Source organism: Lipophrys pholis (assembly GCF_963383615.2).
Source record: "Lipophrys pholis genome assembly, chromosome: 11".
Taxonomy (NCBI): Eukaryota; Metazoa; Chordata; class Actinopteri; order Blenniiformes; family Blenniidae; genus Lipophrys; species Lipophrys pholis.
The window spans coordinates 11,203,789-11,224,049 of NC_137631.1; the positions used below are offsets into that span (position 1 = coordinate 11,203,789).

The following is a 20,261-nucleotide window of genomic DNA, read 5'->3' on the forward strand; positions in this document are numbered from 1 at the left end:
CAACCTTGTGAAAGTAGACATGTAGGACATGTGGGACATGTGGGACATGAAGGACGGATTATCAGCATAGTCCAATGAAATGATTTCACTACAGGCCACGGTAACCAGCCTTAAAAACGAGTTGCTGAAGCGCGGCATAAAGGTGGACCGCATTTCCACTATCCTCTGTTAACTTCTGTGGTAATCATTTGGTAAAACAGTCCTCTCATATCTGGGCCCAGTTCAAAAAGCATTTTCTCACTTAGAAGTCCTATTGTCTCTGGTCATCTCTTTGTCCCTTCGAAAGTTGCTGTTGAATTCAAGATGTACTTCAACAAAAATGTCAAATGTACCGACAATCTGTTTTTTGACCATCACTATTCTTCCTTTTGCCAACCGACCCAAACATTGTGTATCCCCAACACACACTTTTTTAGGTTCCTACTAGTTAGGCACCAAGTACAGAGTTTTAATACCAAACTTTGCTCACAACCCTCCGACCAACCCTCTCCAACAACCCAACGTCCAAAGGTATTATGTCTGAGCTCTATAACCTCATTTCTGAGATAAATATCAGAACTGCTTGGGAGCAGGAGCTTAATGCCACGTTTACAGATGACACATGGGAATCAGTCCTCAAACACATATACTCTTCTTTCATATGTGTCAGACATGCTCTGCTACAATTCAAAGCAGTTCATAGAATTCACATTTATAAAAATCAAACTAACTGGTAAATTACCCTGATGTCGAGGCGACTTGTGATAAATGTAAAATCGCTCTTGGTTCACTTTTGAATATGTTCTGCACCCATCCAACTTTAACAACATTCTGGACATTTTATTTCCAAACCTCCTCAACCATTGACTGCAGCCAAATCCTCTGACTGCTGTCTTTGGCATATCTCCAGATGTTGATTTGCCAAAAGCAAAAGTTCTAGCCTTTATTTCGTTGCTGGCCCATTTTACTGAAACGTAGAGATCCTACCCCTCTTACTTCAACCTCGCACTGGATGAGAGACACAATGAGCTGGTTGAATCTCGAGAAAATCCATTTGACCACACAAGGATCAGAAAATACGTTTTATAGAGCTTGGCACCCCGTTGTTAAGGAAATCTTGTTTTTGTCTCATAAAGAATGATGTGTAATTTTGCAGTCTGTGTTTCAAGGATGACCTGTGTCAGCACTTTTGGAACCTCTGTGAAGAAGGTGAAGTCTGACTTCATAGTTAGACAAATTCCTGGACACCCACTAAGGGTTGTGCTGTGAAATTATATTTTCTTGCAAGAATAATGTAATGAAATTCTCTTCAATTTTCTTTAATCACTCTCAGTCTGATTCCTGTGTATTCTGTCTCATTGAGGATCTTACTAGGGAATTCTCCTGACACCCTTCCTGAAGTTCCAAAAGAATCCCACAACAGTGATCTCTGACTAGCTTTATATCATTTTGTTTTATTCAGCCTTATTTTATTTTCTCAGTGAATTTACTATCTCCCAATTGATTTCCCGTTCGGTTCTAACACTCACTTACTTATTGTTTACTTGACTATTTAGCTTTAAGGATACTTTACTCATTCCCTTACTATTGTAACTGATTTTGAAAGTGTTTGGGTGATAAGAGTCCACTATCCACGGGATCCAAAACACAAACTGTTTACCTCAAGATATACTGATGTCCTGCTTTTTGGGGTTGTTTTTTTGTTTTTGCTCACTTTAATCTGAGTGAAATGTCGACCTGACTGTGTACGACTATACAGAGGCAGTTTTTATTTTTATTTTTCCAATTTATTTTGTTGTCAAGTGTTAAAAAGAAAAAGTTTTATTGTTCAACTTGCTTCAACCCCCCCCCCCCATACAGTTCATTTTTAATAAAAAAGACCTTAAAAAAAAACAACAATTATTCAAGACATATATTTTCTGAAGATGTCATCAATCAGAAGAAGATCCGTTCATCTTCAGACTTCATCACTCCTTCGTGCATCTCGTGCTGTTTTCAGGGGACACAAAGTCCAGTTAGAGTATAGCAGGCCTTTGTTGCTGAAATGCTTTGCTATCTGATATTGCGGTCTCACCTGTGTTCTGTAGGAGCTTCCAGTCGACCTGCAGCTTCAGTCTCAGCCTCTCTATCTCCTCCACATCCTGTGGGAGTGGGGCCTGAAGCCGGCCCAGTGGAGGGGCCGGGTTCCCCAGGAGAGAAGAGGCTGTTGGGCTCACACAGCTATTCTCACCTGCCTGAAATTAAAAACAAAACAACAATAAAACACAAAAGGCCGTAAATATGCAGAACCACAGGATGTGTACGATTCCCAGTACAGTCTTTTACCTGCATCAGAACCAGCATGTGTCCTTTAGCCAGGCTCTGCAGCAGACCAGTTAGCTGCTGCCACATACGGTCACAAACGTCACTCCCGGGCATCCGAACCAGGAGAAGAAGACTGGGGTTGAATTCATATCCCATAGGCAAAAGGAGACCAAACACAGCCTGAATGAACCCCGACAAGTCACTGCAGCCCTGTGGGACAAACAATTTAATGTAGTTCCTCCATGTTCTACATACATCCCCACGTTAAGAGTTCTGAACGAGCTACCACATAAATGTTACTTTGACCATCATGATGAAGACGTGAAAATAAACCTGAGCAAGTAACACATGCGCAAATAAAATCTAACACTACAAAATCTGTTGAATCAATATTCATCCCTCTGCAGTCCACAGTACCTTCGTTAAACACACAGGAATGTAAGATTTGTGATCGGACCGCTTGGTCTCTCTGCAGCCGACCTGCACCATCAGTGTTTTCCTACAGGAAGAGACACTGTGAGCATGTTGTTCTTGCTGTTACAATTCTTCAATCAGACAAGTCTTTATATTGAGAGGGGAAGCAAAGATCACCCGTCTCCTGTAATGTTACTTGGGACTTCTCCGTCGCCAACACACACGACCAAAACCCTGCGGGAAGACATGCAGGGACCGATCAGAATGCACCACTGAGAACAAAACATCCTCAGCAAGCAATTTTTACATTTCCGGTCACTTCAAAATACATTTATGTTGCTGTTAACGTGCAACTGTGATACTTTGAGTACAAAGTGACAAATAAACCTTAGAACAACATATTAACAACAAAAGAAATACACAGAATATTGGAATATATCTGAAATAGACATTTGCTTACAAGTCCCAGATTCTTAGAAAGTGGTATCGTTTCATATAACTCTCACTGGGTGATAAACACTAAGATTAAATGGTAATGTATATACTGTATATATATATATATGTATACCGATTGCTTGGAGCCTTGGTGACTTGCTGCACAACACACGTCACCGCCATGGTGATGTCACGGACCACGGCCAAGCCGTTGCAGATCTGCAAGACAAGAGTTAAACACTCCGTCAGCTCACACACACACACACGCACGCACGCACGCACGCACGCACGCACACACACACACACACACACAGAGATCAGCTGAGCCAAAACTACATGCAAAGACTTCATGGCTTCACCTCATTCTTCTCCATTTTCTCCATGAAGGTAATTAGGTCAGTGAGGGCTGACAGAGCTTCGCGGTCACCGTCACCTTTGAGGAAGTTCTCCCTGAGTGCAGAGAGGAAAAGACATTGGCTTGAATTGCATATGAGTGAGGATTGATTCCATCCCTGATAAGCAACTTCAGATCCACACCTGAGTTCATTGACGACGTCCGGGTCGGGACTGTCCGAGGAGGTGAGGCGTTCACATCCCTCCGGACAAACTGAATCATCTGAGAGGAGCACAGCAGTGCGCACAAGAGGAGCAACACGTTTTGGAGGCTCAGGCCAAACACACTCCTTTGCCTTCTTCACTGTGCTTTCTTCCTCTTCTTTTGCCAATCCAACGGGCTTGGTGCTGATTTGGCCCTCGGGCAGGTTGGCTGGAAGAAGGAGACAAGGGGAAACAACAGACTCCGGTCACAGGATTGATAACGGTTGAATTCCTCATCTATATTTAGAACACCAATCTGCACAAAGAAATTAAGCTGTGGTTGGGGAAAAATTTCCTCCATTTAAATGAGGACAAAACAGAATACATCCTATTTGGTGATAATGTTCCTTTGTATTCCGAGTTTTAAATTCGACAAACAGATGGACAGTGTGGTTTTTATCAACTTCGCATTTTAGCCAAATGCTGCCCCCAGACTCTAGAATAAACTGCCCCCTGACATACGCACCTTAACCGACTTTGACCTCTTCAAATCCAGGCTCATAACCTATTTATTCAGACTGGCTTTTCATACACAGTAATATGGTGACATTTGATCTTATTTTATCCTATTTATTTTATTTTATGTTGATTCAATTTGATTTTATTCTTGTTGATATAGTGCATGTTTTTACTCTTGTTGTCTTTAAATTTTTCCCCCCTCCTTTTTACTGACTGTTTTTACTGTGAAGCACTTTGGTCACCTTGCGTGTTGTAATAGGCTTTATAAATTAAAGTTGATTGATTGATTGATTGATCTTTGGGAGGCTACTATTTGTTACAGAATAGCATTGAAGACACAGTAATACTTATTTCATTAAAGATTGATTTTTGTTTTTAAAAACAGTTATCCAGGGTATTTTTTGACAGTTCTATTAATTTAGTTATACAGTAAGAATTGAAAAGAGATATTATTTTTCATTGTATTACTAAAGATAGATTTTATAATAATGAAGCATGCTGAGTACTCTGATAGTGTACCCCGTTGACTTGATTTTACTGTATTTTGTTGTTTTATTGCTTACTCTTTATGTTTATGTACAACACTTTGGCTTCATCTGAGGTTGTTTTAAAATGCTCTTGAGTAGCGTCTGAGCAGCCAAACTGATGTTGTGCCTTTGGCCATATAAAGTAACTGTTTTGTTAACTAAATCTGAATTGCATATCCATCCAGAGGAGGCAGAGTTTGAATATCTAAATGTTATGAGGCATATTTATGTAAACGTTGAATATCATAGGAGTGATGTTTGAGAAACAAAAACTATTTCTGGATTAAAAGAAACTTTAAATGAAAATTTCAAGAATAGCTTTCACTTGTATTAAATTTGAAATGACTGTATTACTAAATTAATTCCCAGGTGTAAAAAAATTCATGAGTTAAAAAATAATCATTTTAATCAAATTAGAAGCCACACTCATCTCTATTATGGCTGATAGTCTGTGCATAAGGGCCACCTCCGGTAGTGACAATGACCTTTTTGAGGTCCTCAGAATCTGAAGTATGTGAAAGTTGTACCTGCATGCCTGAAGCAGGACCAGTACTGTTTGTGAGCCCACCGGACACATTGGATAGATTCAAGCGCACTGACAGATAGCAAAAAAATTGTTAAATTATTAAATTAATAATTGCCGATATGGAACACACACACACACACACACACACACACACACACACACACACACACACACACACACACACACACACACACACACACACACACACCTTTTACAGGGACTGTCCAGATTGTCAGGTCGAGGGTTTGGATCTCCGAGCAAAGTCTGGACTGTTTGGCAGACTGACTGGGAGAGTGAAGTCAAGTTGTATCCACCCTGGAAAGCACAGTGTAACATTTTACAACCCGGCCTTTGAGGAAAATGGAGCTGCAACTGAAGTGTGTTTGATGTTAAGCACACGGTGTGTGTGTGGTCTGACCTCCAGCACGGCACACACTTTCCCTCCTGCAAGATTCATTAGGAGGTGAGTCAGGTGTGCAAAGACATCTGGAGTGGCACGCATTTGACCCTAAAAAGGAAATGGAGGAAACACTGAGTTCATACTGTTTTAAAACTTGTACTTCAGCTTTGGTTGTGGTAAACTATGTCTTACCTCCGGATCACCAATTCCTGAGTCAAAGCCAGCAGATACCAAAACCAATTCTGGGCAAAACTTTTAAAAAGATGCACAAAGTCAGACTTGTCAGGTTGAATGCTGCACTTTAGTCATTGTAAAAGATGAATTTTACAAAATGACTTACCTCATATGCAGCTGGCATGAGGACATGACAGAAGGCCAAAAGAAAGTCACTGTTTTTCATCCCCACCTGAAATATGACGAATGAGACGGTCTGAATGAATCATTTCAAAATAAGACAAAACATACACTTTTTTTTTTTACACATTGTCCCCAAAGCAAATTGTATATACATGAATATTTTCTAGACTTTCTAGACTGAATACAACTTTGAGAAAAAAAAATGCTGGAAAATAACGATTTTAAGAGCTAATGAAAGACTGTGTGTGGGGGCAGAGCAGGGGTTCAGATTTGATGTTACATTAAGTTCACATCCAGTAAAATGTTTGCAAAATGTAACAAAAATATTTAAATGTATTGATTTGTACTGGCAATCCTTCCAATAATATCAAACTAATCATTTTTTAAAATATTTTCTTATTTTTTTAAAAGATAAAAATCATTGCCTATAGATTATTTCTCTTGTTGCAAAAGTTCAAACAAAAAACCCCAAAACAACATAAATTACAATTATTAAGGAAAGTGAACTAAAACATCCAAAGGTTTTGTTGCAGCACCTTCTCACCTTGTTCCATGGTACATTAACAGTGAACCCTGCACCTTGATCTTTGCCGACAGCATTGTAGTCTGATTCACTGAGATTAGGCCAGAAGGTGGAATGCTCAAAGCGATGCCAAGAAAAGTAGAGGACGCTGGGAAATGTTTTTTTTTTTTTTTTTTTTTTTAAGTGACAGCAAGAACATAGAATATAAGATTATGGCAGACAACAAAAATGTCAACACTTCACAATCATCCCTGAGAAAAAGAGTCACCTTGGATCGTCTTCAAAACAATACTGCACCCCTTGGCCATGATGTATATCCCAGTCAACGATCAACACTCTGAAAAAGATGTTCGATTTGAACATATGCAGGTGATTTTTATTGAATTGAATCCCCCAGATGGTTGCATGAACTGATTTAAAGATGAAAGGCTGTTCTACCTTTGGAGTCCGTATGTTTGTTTGGCATACTGAGCTGCTATGGCGACATTGTTGAAGGTGCAGAAACCACAGGCAGCATCGTGCGTGCTGTGATGTCCTGGGGGCCTATCAACAGAAAAAAGAACCAGCCATGAATATTCAATGTATGCAGACAAAAATGATGGCCGATTACTCATCATTCCTTTGAAAAGAAACAGAACTTGCCTCAGTGCTTTGCTTATATTTACACAGAAAATTTTAAAAAGTGAAAGTTTGAAGTAAACAGATAACAGAGAAAATGGCATTTCATATAAAGGTACAGTAATTTCCATATCAGCTCGAAGCACAATTAAATACTTTTGCCAGCTTCCATGTTTTTTTTAATTTTCTTTTACCTGCCCTGGAGAAACTAAATGGCCAATAACTGCCAGTGAAGTAATAAGATAGTAAAAGATTTTTTACAACCATAACTGAGCGAGAGAGTCGCAGAGTATGTATCCTCAATGGACGAATATGATGATAGTGTAGGAGCCAAATGAGGGGAAATGTGCCCACGGGGTGGCGCTGTGTCTAAATAACGCAGCGGTGGGCAATTGCGGCTCCTGAGGGCCGCAGCCCTGCATGTTTTAGATGTTTCCCTGCTCAAACACACCTGAGTTTCTCATGATGAGGCTCTGCAGAAAGCTTGATAACGAGCCACTAATTGCCTGAAGCTAAAACCTCTGTCCATTCTACTTCTAGAAAACCTGGGAACCTCCAGTAATCCAGCACTCTGAGTGTTCTTCTGGGAGAGATATGGGACTAACAGTTCTTTAAAATACAATGGAGACTGGTTGTTAGGAGCTTTATAAGTTAGAAGGAGGATTTTAAATTCTATTCTAGATTTAACAGGGAGCCAATGAAGAGAAACTAATATTGGAGTGATGTGATCTCTGATGATGGTTCTTGTCGGGACTCTCGCTGCAGCATTTTGAATCAATTGAAGGTTTTTAAGCAGTTATTTGGACACCCTGATAATAGGGAGTTACAATAGTCTACTCTGGAGGTAACAAATGTATGGATTACTTTTTCGAGATCACTCTGAGTCAGCATGTTTCTAATTTTGGAAATATTACGGAGGTGAAAAAAGTCAGTCCTGCAGATTTGTTTAATGTGGGAGTTGAAGGATAAGTCCAGGTCAAATAGGAAGTGAAACAACAGTTTACAATACAAAAACAGAGCACCAATACCAACAAGTCTCCTCCCTGTGAAGCAGTATTTCACAGCAAGACTGCCCCGAGTCGCCTCACCTGACAAGAGCCATGCCATTCTTCACTTTCCCCAGCATGACATGGTCCACGAGCTGCAGTGAAGCCCCCACCGCCAGCTTTGCACAGTGATAAGAGTTCTGGGAGAGCAAATACAAAATATGGGACAATGCAGGTAAACAGCCAGTCAGTCCTGATCACAGATGAGATATACAGTATATAAAAAAAGAAAAAGATTGTGTGTGTGTGTGTGTGTGTGTGTGTGCGTGACTAACCGGGTGAAAGTAGACGGCATCAAACTGGAGACTGAAGTCTTTCAACTCCTCCACAGACATGTGTGGAGTCTTTTTCACTTTCTCCAGGTATTCTTCCCTGAGTGGCAGAAGGAAAACATAAGTAATCGGAGGTGTTTAAAGAGAATTTATGAGCAGAGTTTAAATTACTCAAAATCACGAGCAAGTTCTTGAATTCAGAAGCGACCTGTGAATCAGCAGAATCTCGTCCTCGGTGGCTTCTCGGACTGGAATGGAGACACAGCGATCGGCGAGGCCACTCCTGACCAAAGCTTCATAGCTCACAGTCAGACGATCAGGTACCTCGATCTTACATAATGGGCTGGAGATAAAGACAGCATTATTTTGAACACATCAAAATTTGATAATTACATTATTCTCATTATTAAGAAGCGCGGATCAGCAGAACAGAGTTTTCCTCTCTGAAATATTCGATTTCAAATCATTGAGTTTCTTCTAAATCTTCTGTTTATCAAGCCTGGATCCCATTACAACTGGCAGCTTCTCTACTTTCTTCTCAGTAAAATGTATCTTTCCTGTGATATCGTCAAATTATTGTGGGCACATACAGTATATTTAACTAGAGATCAGTTAAATTACATTGCGGATTTTTGTGAGGGGCTCCTCCTTTACTGTTGTTTTCATTGTAATGACCATGCTGACTACTTCAGTATTAGTTTTCTTGTGAATCTTTATGAGCATGTGTTTTCCTGAACAAATAAAATGTAACGAGATGGATTGTTAATGACTGCCAGTTTAGATGACCATGGTTTACCCCGCCTCTTCCCCAGTTTGATGGGCTTGGCTCAAGTGCCCTGCAAAGTGGTACAAACAAGGTGACTGGATTGATGATTGATAACCAAATGGCACAGGTTCAGCAGATCAGTCAGAATCTTAAAGCAGCAGGTTGTTTTTGACACAGTACTTGTGTAAATACATTCATATAAACAGTATCCTTGTCTGGCTCAGACATCACAGAGCAGAAGTAGCAGTCAGGTTGCAGCATTGAAGCTGAAAGCAATGCATTATGCTTCTTCTTCTATTAAAATTCTCTACAACTCTTCTCTATGTTCCAATAAGATAATTTGATGGTCTTAACCAGTTGCCTGCTTGTTGATGAGTAATGGTATTATTTACAGATTTACTGTAAACGTCCTTAATAGAATACATTTGAATAGAATAGAACAGTAGAGAATAGAACTTTATTGATCATTTACAGGAAATTGCTTTGTTTCAGCAACTCAAAAAGATACAAAGAGTTGTTGGTCTTTATTTTAGAATACTGATAAACTGTCAACATCAAAAGTTCAGTTGTTTGAGATCATTGGAAGGAGCGCAAGTACAAATCAATACATTTAAATATCGACATTACATATTGCAATAGGGCAGTGATTGTTGGTCGGCCCCTCTCCTACTACCTGAAGAAAGATTTATTTTGAAAAACGTAGTGTTCTTTAAATATATAGTGCAAAGACATGCAAGTACATTCTGAAAATGTTTCTATTTTATCCAAACATTTGGGGAAAAGATTATTGGTATAACTCAAGAGTTTCACAGGATAGTTGACACAACCATGATAGAATCGCGACGAGACAAAACAAGGAAGGACAAACAATGAACGGCAGCGATGGGAAAAACAAAGGCGTTTTAGAAGGTAAATTGTGGATTTTAAAACTAACTAAACCAGTCAGTTCAAAACAACGTTCAAACAAACATGACGTGTTGTTGTTGTAGCATCGAGCCAGAGCCAGCAAAGAGATTAAAAACACCACAATAACAGAGTCACGCAAACACTTTAGTGAAAAACGAATCTATAGATGTTCGTTTAATTCAGAAGAACGAAGAAATTTCAAGTATTTTCATGCGTTCATAAAATCCTGGTACTACCCTGAAATGGGTCCGATGAGCAACAGGAAAAATAAAAATAAAAACAATATCGGTCTCTCTTGTAGTTTGTTTGTTTTATTTTGTTTTTTAAAAATGATCAACTACTAACTCACATAATGTGAGTGTGGAAACATCCCCACAACAAAAAGTAATCAACTAGTTAGAGTGATTACAGTGATTACAACAGAGTTGTAGCGAAAAGGGCGTCCATGTAGTAAACTAGTTACAAGCGTCTGATTACAGTAGTCTGCTTGATTATGTCCAAGAATTTAAACCATGAAGTATAATATTGTGTGTCTAATACTTACTCATCCCAGAGGAGTTTGTGGCTGGTCATTTCTCCATCGTAAATAAGCGCTGTGGCCATTTCCCTCGAGTGTTGCCGATTCCAGACAAGACAAGGACTGAAAAGTGTGTCTGGACTAAGGCTGCAAGCCTGCAGCTGCAAACGAACAAGTGGTCCGATGCAACATTGATTAATCGCTGCATGCGTGTGTGGAGATGGTTGACAAATCAAATAGTTAAAAGAAGCATGCACAGTCGCCCTCTGCTGGAGGGGTTCTCCTCTAACCAGTTTAGTTCTTTATCTGAGGGCAGGCCTGAGAGGCATTCATTTTCAGCCCTGGAGTTTCATGCTTTGGACCGGCCAACTATAGATCACGACTTATTAAAATCATGGAATTATAACCTTACATGTTAAGTAAGCGCACCGTTCTGTAAAGCCTTGTAATTCAGTTTATTTATTTTTCTAAAATATTTCCAACTGAGTGCAAATAAAGATTGCTTCGTCATGTAGATTTAACCATCACCTGACATTTCTGTTTCATTTGCTCAACACACAACGGCATTTGTTTGCTGTCTTTTGTACAAGCAAACATCCTTTGGTGAGTGTGTTTCCAGTCTTTAACGCGTCCCTTCACTGACCACAGGTGCAAGCGCCAGACAAACACAACAGTACAGAGACTCACTTTTAGTTTTTTTCACAGTAAGTCAGGCACTTGCGGTTTGTTCCATCTTTGTTTTTATTAATGTTTGAAATAGCGTTATTAGGGTTTTTATGAGGATGATAAGAATTTTTTACTTATTATATTACATCCATTATTTCCCTGGTGCCTCAGCTCTGCAATGGACTAAGAAGTCATGTCTGAAAGGCTGATGGATAGAGATACTTAATATTTTAGGTGTTCACACATCACATTGAATTAGTTCCACCTGAAACATATTGTCTAGGTATGTTTTTTCTTTTTCTTCTACTTCACGGATCAAGCCCAGATCCTGGCATAGACAGGAGCCACATAAAGGCCAATGTTTACTTCTGCTTTGCTGCTAATTTTGACACTATTTCATTTTTGCATATTCTCAACAAAACCTTATGCCAGCAGTATAAATGATGCATGTTGCCTCGACCCTCCTCACATTCTATTTTACTCTTGGAGAAATTGGCAACATGTTTTGAGTGTTTATTTAGGCTGTGCTTACTGATGTAAATGAAGAAAACGCTATATTGAAAACTTCAGCAGAATAGAATAGAGGTTAGCAGTCTGAAAATACTGTAAAGGTGAAACACCATTTTAAACAGGATTTATTGTACAAGAATTGTAAAAAAAGAAAAAAAAAAGACATTAGTTTCATCTAGGCATGCCAAATAGAGTGACAACTGAGATATCATAGCAATATCATGAAAAATAAAAATAAAAATTCAAGGAAAAAGTGATTTCACGTTATTCCTTTCCACAGTTGCTTATGCTTCCTCATGTGGATTTGTTGCACCTCGAAATAACCGTGTTATATTTGGTGCTATATCCATAAAGTTGAAGTGAACTGAAGTGATTCTCATGATCTTATAAAACAATGCACAAAAAGTAAGAACATTTGTGTTTGGTAAAACATTTCCCTGGTGTGACAATACTTCCATACATCTCACCAATGGAAAAGCCTTTTTATTGCTCCTTCAAATAGTGATACTGTATATTTGTAAGGAACATGCATTTGTGGGATGAACAGTAGAGCAGAGTACGTATATGGATTGCGGCAATAAAAAAAAAAATCCAAATCTTCCCAGACAATGCCTTACAGCCTTTGTTTTTGGTTTGGGTTTTGACTGTTGGTTTGAGCTTCTAATAAACCAGCTGCCTTGTTTGTGGAAATGTGGAAATATGTTTGGAGAATTTCATCACCGTTGGCCAAACCTGGGTTTACCAAAAGTCCAAACTGGAGTCAAAAACAACACAAAAAAGCTGCGCGGCATTGGCAGAGAAGATTTTGATCATTTAGGCACACCCCACATGCTTAGGTCTGCTGCTCATTCCACAAATATATCCTCCTTAAAACAGTGATATCATTTAAAAGGGCAATGAACAGACTGTTCAACAGTAAAAGATTAATTGTCAAGAAACATTGTTAGAACATAGGAGTAATCAGCCAAACACAAATAGCATTCAATTTTGTGCAAAGTACTTTAGACCACCAACCGTGCAACACAAATCAACAAGCAGCACTATTTTAAAAGTACAAGATAAAGAAAGAGTTCATGAGGGGACCTGGACAGGTCACACCCCCTGTCTTTCCTTGGGAAAGTTTCATTTTCCGGTGGGAATAATGGGAAACCAAAATATATACTGAATGTTCATCTTCATTTGATATGGATGTTTTTTCTTTAACATGGTGACCCCTGACTTGGTTTCATCGGGGGTTTGTTCTCATGTGATTTATCCTTAATGGTACATGCGTAAATATGCCAGTATATATACCAAGTTGCTTTTGACAAAGAATAACCTAATATCGTGTTTGTTTGAGATGATGTTAGATTTGATTGGGTCACAGCACATATTTTTTTCAGCTCTTACTCAACTCCTAAGTCACCCACCCTCTCTGGTTCTCCGTCCTCTATACTGTCTTCCGTCTCCTCCTGTGTCCTTGTGCGAAACTTTGAGCTCATTTCTTGTTTTTCTGGTTCTACTCCATTCTTGTTACCCTCGTCTCCTTCGCCCGTCTCCTTCCCTTTTCTGGTCATCCTGCACCACCCAAAGAGAGCTCCCCTGCATCTCTTCCTGAAAGATGGGTCACAGGCGGCGTAGAGAAGAGGGTTCAGGCAGGAGTTCAGGTAAGCTAAACATGTGACATACGGGTGAGCGGCCAGCAAAATACGATCTAAAGAGCAGGAGTAAGGGAGGAACCCAAACTCCAGCAGCAGGGACGCAGTTTTATTAAAATGCAGAGGTAGCCAGCACAAGAAGAAAGCCAAAACTAAAGTTACAATGACCCTGAGGAGTCTGCGCTGGCGTCTGCGGTCAGGACGAGGTCCCTGCCCAAAATGTCTGCTGAGGAGCTGGGCCAGTGAGCAGTAGCAAACTAGTAATATAATGAGTGGCAACAGAAACCCAATGAGTGTTGATTTTAGGCTCAAAACAGCAGCCCACCACATCTCTGCCCTCTCTTTCTCTGCCTCTTCCAGCTGTGCTCCAGTAAGCATGGAGTAATCCATTTGGCAGGAAAGAATGACAGATCGATCAACAGCATCTTGCTGCCAATCATCCTCCAATTCCTCACTGAACTCCACCTCCCGTACAGAGCGCAGAAGCAAACCAGGAAGGGCCAGCACTCCAGACACGACCCACACGCTTCCCAGTACCCACAAAGCCCTTTTGGGGCAGCTTTGCAGGGTGTGGCGGCTGGAGGGCCGGCGTCCAGTCAGAACCCAGTACCGCTCCACGCTGAGCATGCTCAGGCTGAACACGCTGGCGTACATGTTGAGGGCAGTGAGGAAGCTGCTGATCTGGCAGAGGGGTTGGCCAAAGGGCCAGTGGTATCCCAACGCTGTGTAGACGGCCCACAGGGGCAGAGTCACAAGGAAACACAGGTCAGCTAATGCTAAACTGGCTATCAGAGCGTCTGCGAGGGAGCGAGTGGGACGAGGGTTGGAGGGCGGAGAAGAGGAGGATTGAGAGGAAGGTCTGTAGGTTTTTCCCGAAGAATATCCACTGTTGGGTTTTTTTGTCTGAGAAAGAGACATGCAATGAGCTCCGCCATCGCTCCTGATGCTCTGCGGACTGGCCCCGAAAACAGAGAGGCAGCAGAACCACCCAGCTCGTGGCTGCTTTTTCTCCATCCTCCTTGTTTTTTTGCCGTCAGCTCGGTCCAAGTAGGCCCAGAGCACCAGGCTGTTTCCGAGGCAGCCCACCAAGAAGGCCAGCAGGTAGATGGAGGGGATGATGGAATAGGTGGGCGACCACTCACTGTAGTCACAGTGGAAGTAGGGAGACAGAGAAGGAGCCGGGGATTGGAGGAGACCTGTGCCTGACATCTGTCTGTCTCTTTGATCTCTAAATGTCATGGGATGCCATGAACCTCCTAGACGCTGTGGAGAAGTGGAGAAGGAAAACTCCTCCCCTGGTACAGCTGATTTGGTGGTCCAGGAGTATAAATGATGGCAGATATGAATAAACCCTGAATTTGGTTTTCCTTCTTCTATCTGCTGACTTGGATGGTCTGAAAATTCAAAGAAACACAACAAGGTTTTATTAATACAACAACAGAAACATATAGCGGTTGACATATGCGCATACACGTTTTTCAATCCAGAACATTAGTCGCCACCGTTTTGCAGAGACTGTATCCCACTTTGTTTAACTAATGTTTACAAAGAGTTAGAGACAGTTGGACAGAGACACAAGGAAGCCAGATAGACTTTGGTGACATAGAAAAGCAGCGTGGTGTCAGTAGAAAGGTAGCATAGACGGCAGCATGCAAGTCAAACAGAAAGGTTTTGGTCAAAGGCAACACATACAGCTAACCTTGTTAGTAAAATCAAATCAAATCGTGCTGTTCTGCTATTTCAAAATGAGGGTCATCAACGTTTTGAACTATTTTAAGGGAATTGTTATTAGACATGATACTTTCAAACTTCCTCCAGGGTTCAGTATTTACATATACGTAAAACATTTCCATTTCATTATTTCTACGTTCAATAGTGTGTATTGCACTCGAATGAATGAATGAATATTTAGTTTCAGTACGCAAGTGAAATGAAATGTGTCCCAGTAAAAATACATAAACATTTCATTACATACCAATACCTTCAAGAAATAAGAATTGCACTTTTAAATCAGCATTCATCGAAACAACGGAAGGAATAAATAAAATCCCAACGTGCCCAGTGTCAGTCTCATTATTCTGTGTGGAGGAATAGAGCTCAAGGTAGAAATAGTTATTTTCTGTTTTATGGGCCAATAGTGTGAAGTTGGAACCTTAAAGCAGATAAGCATTTGGTACCCATGATAATTAGTGAGAAGTGGTCGTGAGAATAATTCTGGTAAAGCTCCTAACAGGCACTCACCTCAGGTGTCTTTTGGACAAGCTCTTTTTGCAGATGCTGATATTCAGCTGATGGCCGCTGTGGAGCAAGAATGAGTCCTCTCTTGCCGTCCTCTTTCTTTTCACTTTCTGTCAGAGATATCTTCTGTTTCTCTCTGAATCTCCACATCTGTACTGTGCTGACTGAAGACATTGAGTGTATATCAGTGTCCCTCCACACACACACACACACACACACACACACACACACACACACACACACACACACACACACACACGCGCACACACACACACACACACACACATGTACACACACACCCACCCAGATAGCTCCTTTCTCTCGTCCTCAAACAAGACCACCCCAGCAGAGAGTTACAAGACCTGCAAACATCAACCCCCCGCAATACAAACACACTCACCTCCCGAGAGACACAATAACTTCCCACCACCCTCCCCCCACAAACACACATCTACAGCAGCACACACACGGAGACAGACACACACAGAGAGTTGCCCATCCCCTGGGCTGCTCATATTCTCCAGGCAGACACAGACACTTCCAAATGCGCCTACAGTACACAAATATGTGCAAACACAACTGCACTCTTTGTTTCTTTGTGGCTCACATATTCAAACACACAGCGTACACAGAAATCAAATGTAACGACCCACACAGAAGACAAATAACAGCTAACAGCCCTCACATTCATAGCCTGAGCGCAATATCAGAATAGAGGCAATCGCCCGTCATGAATACTGTGAAAAGGCCTGTGAACAATTCGTTGGCAGATCCCCAGTACAAAATGATCATCTTGGAGCTGATCTTTGCTGTTAAGGAGGACTCAGCTCAAAATATATTACACAGTAAGTAATACAATATTTGAAGTAGTTTCAAACATCTAAAAGATTTTATTAAACAAAACAAAACAAAAAAAAAGCTATATGACTAGTCCCTGGAACCACAAAGTAGAGGTGGAAAAATTAGTCCAAAAAGACTTAATACAGCTGGCTCCTTTATTATTGTGGTATTGAAAATATCAAAAATGTATTTTGACTTAAGGTTTTTGATTCTTTTCTTCTGACACAAGTACATTCGTATTACTGTCTAGAATTATACTGAATTAAGAGTGCTTATTATTTTGACGTGTGAAGTCGGTGCAGTTACTTTACCTATATAAATTCAGATATAACACAAATCACAGTTCAATAGAGAATGAGTGTTACAGTCATTTTTTTTAATACCAAATGGTCGTCAGTGGAAAGTTGACACTGTGGTCCCAAATTGCAGTCAAGTGTATATGGCCGCTGTTAGTTGTATTTGTGGACTCTGCTGTATTCAGGTTTATATTCTCGGGCTTTAGTTTACAGCTGCAGTTTCTTTGGCGATGCCAATGTTTCAGACTTTCCTGCTTGAATATCAATTTTTGCGTGAATCGAAAGCCTAATATTAAGGTCATCACTTCTCAGAATAAATGTTGATCCTTCTTAAGTGATAGCAGATAGATGGCAAAACAAGGAGAAGAGAGACACAAAGGTGAACGATGCTCTTCTGTTTGTAGTTCGTGTTAAATCTGTACAAGTTTGCACTCAAACATGATATTGGTGTCAGGGTATCAGAAAGTCATCCAGCTTCAAGCTTCAAATAAGTTCTCCGCAAGCAGTATTGTGTCTTGACCACAGCACACTACAACACCACACGTCAATCCTTGTTGGATGGAAGGACTGATGGGTGAATGATTGCTGTGAAGTTAACGTGTCACTCCTGGGACATTCGGATAGCAAACAGGAAGTGTTTGTTCCCATGTGGTCATCCCAGCCTTTCATTGGAGCAGATGTTCCTCAAAAACATTCCACAGTCTATTCTCTCACTAAAACACACACACACACACACACATACGCACACGCACACGCACACACACACACACACACACACACACACACACACAAGTTTGCTTGCTGAGAACAAAATAAAGGGTAAAGTAAATACCACCGTGCATTTCCTTGAGAGGATGACTTCAGGCTGAGAGTCCCAGTGGGACGCAACACGGGCAAGAGTTCACCATGGGTGCAGTGTAATTCAACCAGGCCCAACTAATGATTGCCACATCTTATCATAGTTTCTTTGAATGTTATTACTAGTATCGTTTAGAAATTCAAGAAGGCGTTACAGTTTCAATATGTATGTACAGAGAAATGAAAATAATAACCAGTTATGTTTTTCTTGGGTGAGAAAGACGAGTATTTTTCACTCTGCTCGGTAAATTGTCCTTTGAAATGCTGCATAGTCATTTAGCTCTGTCCGAGGATGAACATCGTGGTGTCACATAATTATCAGCACCTTCCATATTAAAATAGATGTAGGAATTTAACTGTGCCTCTTTCATGACTCATCGAACATGCTGGTTTGGCCACTTGAAAAAGGAAATCAGATAAGAGTTTGCATAATAAGCGCTGAATGGAGTGAGTGACAGAGGAGCATATATCAGAGGGCGGACCAGCATCAGGGATTAAACAGCCTGAGGAGATATAGGACACATTCAAGAATGACTCTCTTTGCAGCACATCAGTGGTTTATTTGTGTTTTTATCATTACGATGGCAGGGGCAGAGGTGCAGGAACATCTTTCTACTGAGTGCAAGCAGTTCCTTTATATGGAGACGCTGCCTCAGGGGCTTGAGGAGCAGTTTTTTAAAAAGATCTGTCAATTCTACGAAGGGGAACCACGGTTTATTACTCTGTACGACACATTCAACCGCCTTCCTGTTTATTCTGCCTACACCTTCAAGCGTTCAGATGGCTCCACGAAGGCTGACGTCCCTTGGATGTATGAGCCTCAGGTAAAGATGACTGAAGCAGATATATATTTATTTTAATTTCCACTTTCGTTTGTTTTGAATGACAGCTGTTTTCTCTGCCAGCTCTCCTCAGCGTCCGACTGCAAAGACATGCAGCAGTTCTCTTCCGAAAACGCTCACAAGGGTTTTGAGAATGCTCAGGCAGTGCTTGATGACTATTCCGACTCTGTGATCTTTGAACGCGGACAGTTGAACCCAGACGAGCACCAGGCCCAACCGGACGACAAAGCAGCCACCTACACTCTGACAAACGTGGTTCCTCAGATTCGAGAGTTCAACATCGGCCCCTGGAAACACCACAAGCACGCCATCCGCAAGCGGCTCAACAACTACTGCCGCGGCACCGCTTTCGTGGTCACTGGGGCCACCACCTCCGGGCAGAGAATCCGCCGCAAGAACATCAACCGCCTTGGAATCCCCACCGATCTGTGGTCGGCTTACTGCTGCATCGACTTCGACCACAGCGCCCCTTACTCGGAGCGCTCAAAGTTTCCCGCGTTTGCAGCGCATGGGCTCAATGACAGGGAGAATAATAACGTCCGAGAGATGACGGTGCAGCAGCTGGAGGACTTCCTGAAAAGAGTAACTTATGTTGGCAGCACTTTCAAGATTTTCTATGATAACTGTGTGCCTCCTAAAAGTCCTGAAAACTGGATTTGACAAAGAAAATCTAAGAAAATGAGCTGAACACTCAATATATTATACATTTATACCAGTAATATCAAAGAAGCCTCAAAATTATGCAACATTTCAATATTGATTGATGATTTACTCTATGATGTCGACTGTTGTATGTGTAGTCTTGTTTGAATTTACTCGAAACTATATAACATACACAATAAAGTAAGCCAAGGTACGACAATAGCAAAGGTCCATATCTCTCAATATTCAAACCTGTCATAAATTATGATACACACTGCTCGCATAAAATTATGGCTTTTGGGTGAAGTTTTTTGAAAACGTAAAAAGTTCATGCTCCAGTGATATTACATCATGAATCTAGGGCATTGAACGAGGAGTACGCAAAGGTGATTTTCTCATCTCTATTTATGAAAACAAAAGTCAATAACAGTTTAGTTTGGTAACGTCTCCTAATTGAACCAAGATGTGTCTTGGTCGATTCATGGATGAAACATCTGTTGTGACTTTTGCCATTTAGCTTTGTTAGAGAACAGAACAGGTCATGCAAAAAGTAGTGAAACATTGAACAGTTTGACATACAAAGGTTTAAAGAAGAGCACAGTAAGTTCATCTGTGAAGGTTATAGTGAATTTTATCCTGAGGTTTCACCCAAAAGCAGGATATCCCTAATTTTTTGCGAGTAGTGTATAAAATGTATCACTACTTAAAAAAAACTGCTCAAGTTTGAACAATACAGTGATAATGCACTGTGAATGATGTAGCTTTACTCATAAGCTGTGGTTTTACTCGTCATTCTTTGGTCTTCTGTCCATTACAAGGATCTTCACTCGCCTCTGTAGGACTGAGAACTGAGAACACCAAAGACTTCAGTTTTATATTCATTAACTCTGCAGTGAATATCGCGATCAAAAACCTTTAGTCTAATGCTTTCTAGCACAGACAACCTGGTTTTAATGTCCAACTAGTAATTCTATTGAAAGTACACACACACACACACTAAAATAAATGTGAACTTTGTGATGCAAAAGAAAAACGGTCAGGGTTATTCAAATGAGTTTTGTTGATTGTTATAAGAAACAAGGATCT

General features: G+C 40.7%; 3 protein-coding genes across 3 annotated transcripts; 1 reads left to right on the forward strand and 2 right to left on the reverse strand.

Moving 5' to 3' along the window:
* Positions 1-1,761: 1,761 nt before the first annotated feature.
* hdac10 (histone deacetylase 10) lies at positions 1,762-10,948 on the reverse strand. The gene is made up of 20 exons (XM_080475042.1): positions 10,674-10,948; positions 8,666-8,800; positions 8,461-8,557; positions 8,228-8,325; positions 6,960-7,064; positions 6,790-6,858; positions 6,543-6,669; positions 5,982-6,047; positions 5,834-5,893; positions 5,660-5,749; positions 5,450-5,556; positions 5,243-5,310; positions 3,670-3,898; positions 3,492-3,582; positions 3,266-3,351; positions 2,875-2,931; positions 2,701-2,782; positions 2,305-2,493; positions 2,054-2,213; positions 1,762-1,968 (listed from the first exon to the last, which is right to left on the reverse strand). Exons 1-20 carry the CDS (start codon positions 10,730-10,732, stop codon positions 1,937-1,939), a joined length of 2,007 nt encoding a protein of 668 aa, XP_080331168.1. The 5' UTR covers positions 10,733-10,948; the 3' UTR covers positions 1,762-1,936.
* Positions 10,949-13,207: 2,259 nt separating this feature from the next.
* aplnr2 (apelin receptor 2) lies at positions 13,208-15,856 on the reverse strand (the record flags this gene model as incomplete). The annotated part of the gene is made up of 2 exons (XM_080474780.1): positions 15,701-15,856; positions 13,208-14,853 (listed from the first exon to the last, which is right to left on the reverse strand). The coding sequence occupies exon 2, from the start codon at positions 14,696-14,698 to the stop codon at positions 13,208-13,210; it is 1,491 nt and encodes a 496-aa protein (XP_080330906.1). The 5' UTR covers positions 14,699-14,853; positions 15,701-15,856.
* A 2,429-nt stretch (positions 15,857-18,285) lies between these two features.
* Positions 18,286-19,393, forward strand: LOC308116720 (endonuclease domain-containing 1 protein). Its single transcript, XM_080475066.1, has 2 exons — positions 18,286-18,515; positions 18,597-19,393. The coding sequence occupies exons 1-2, from the start codon at positions 18,330-18,332 to the stop codon at positions 19,191-19,193; spliced, it is 783 nt and encodes a 260-aa protein (XP_080331192.1). The 5' UTR covers positions 18,286-18,329; the 3' UTR covers positions 19,194-19,393.
* Positions 19,394-20,261: the final 868 nt, after the last annotated feature.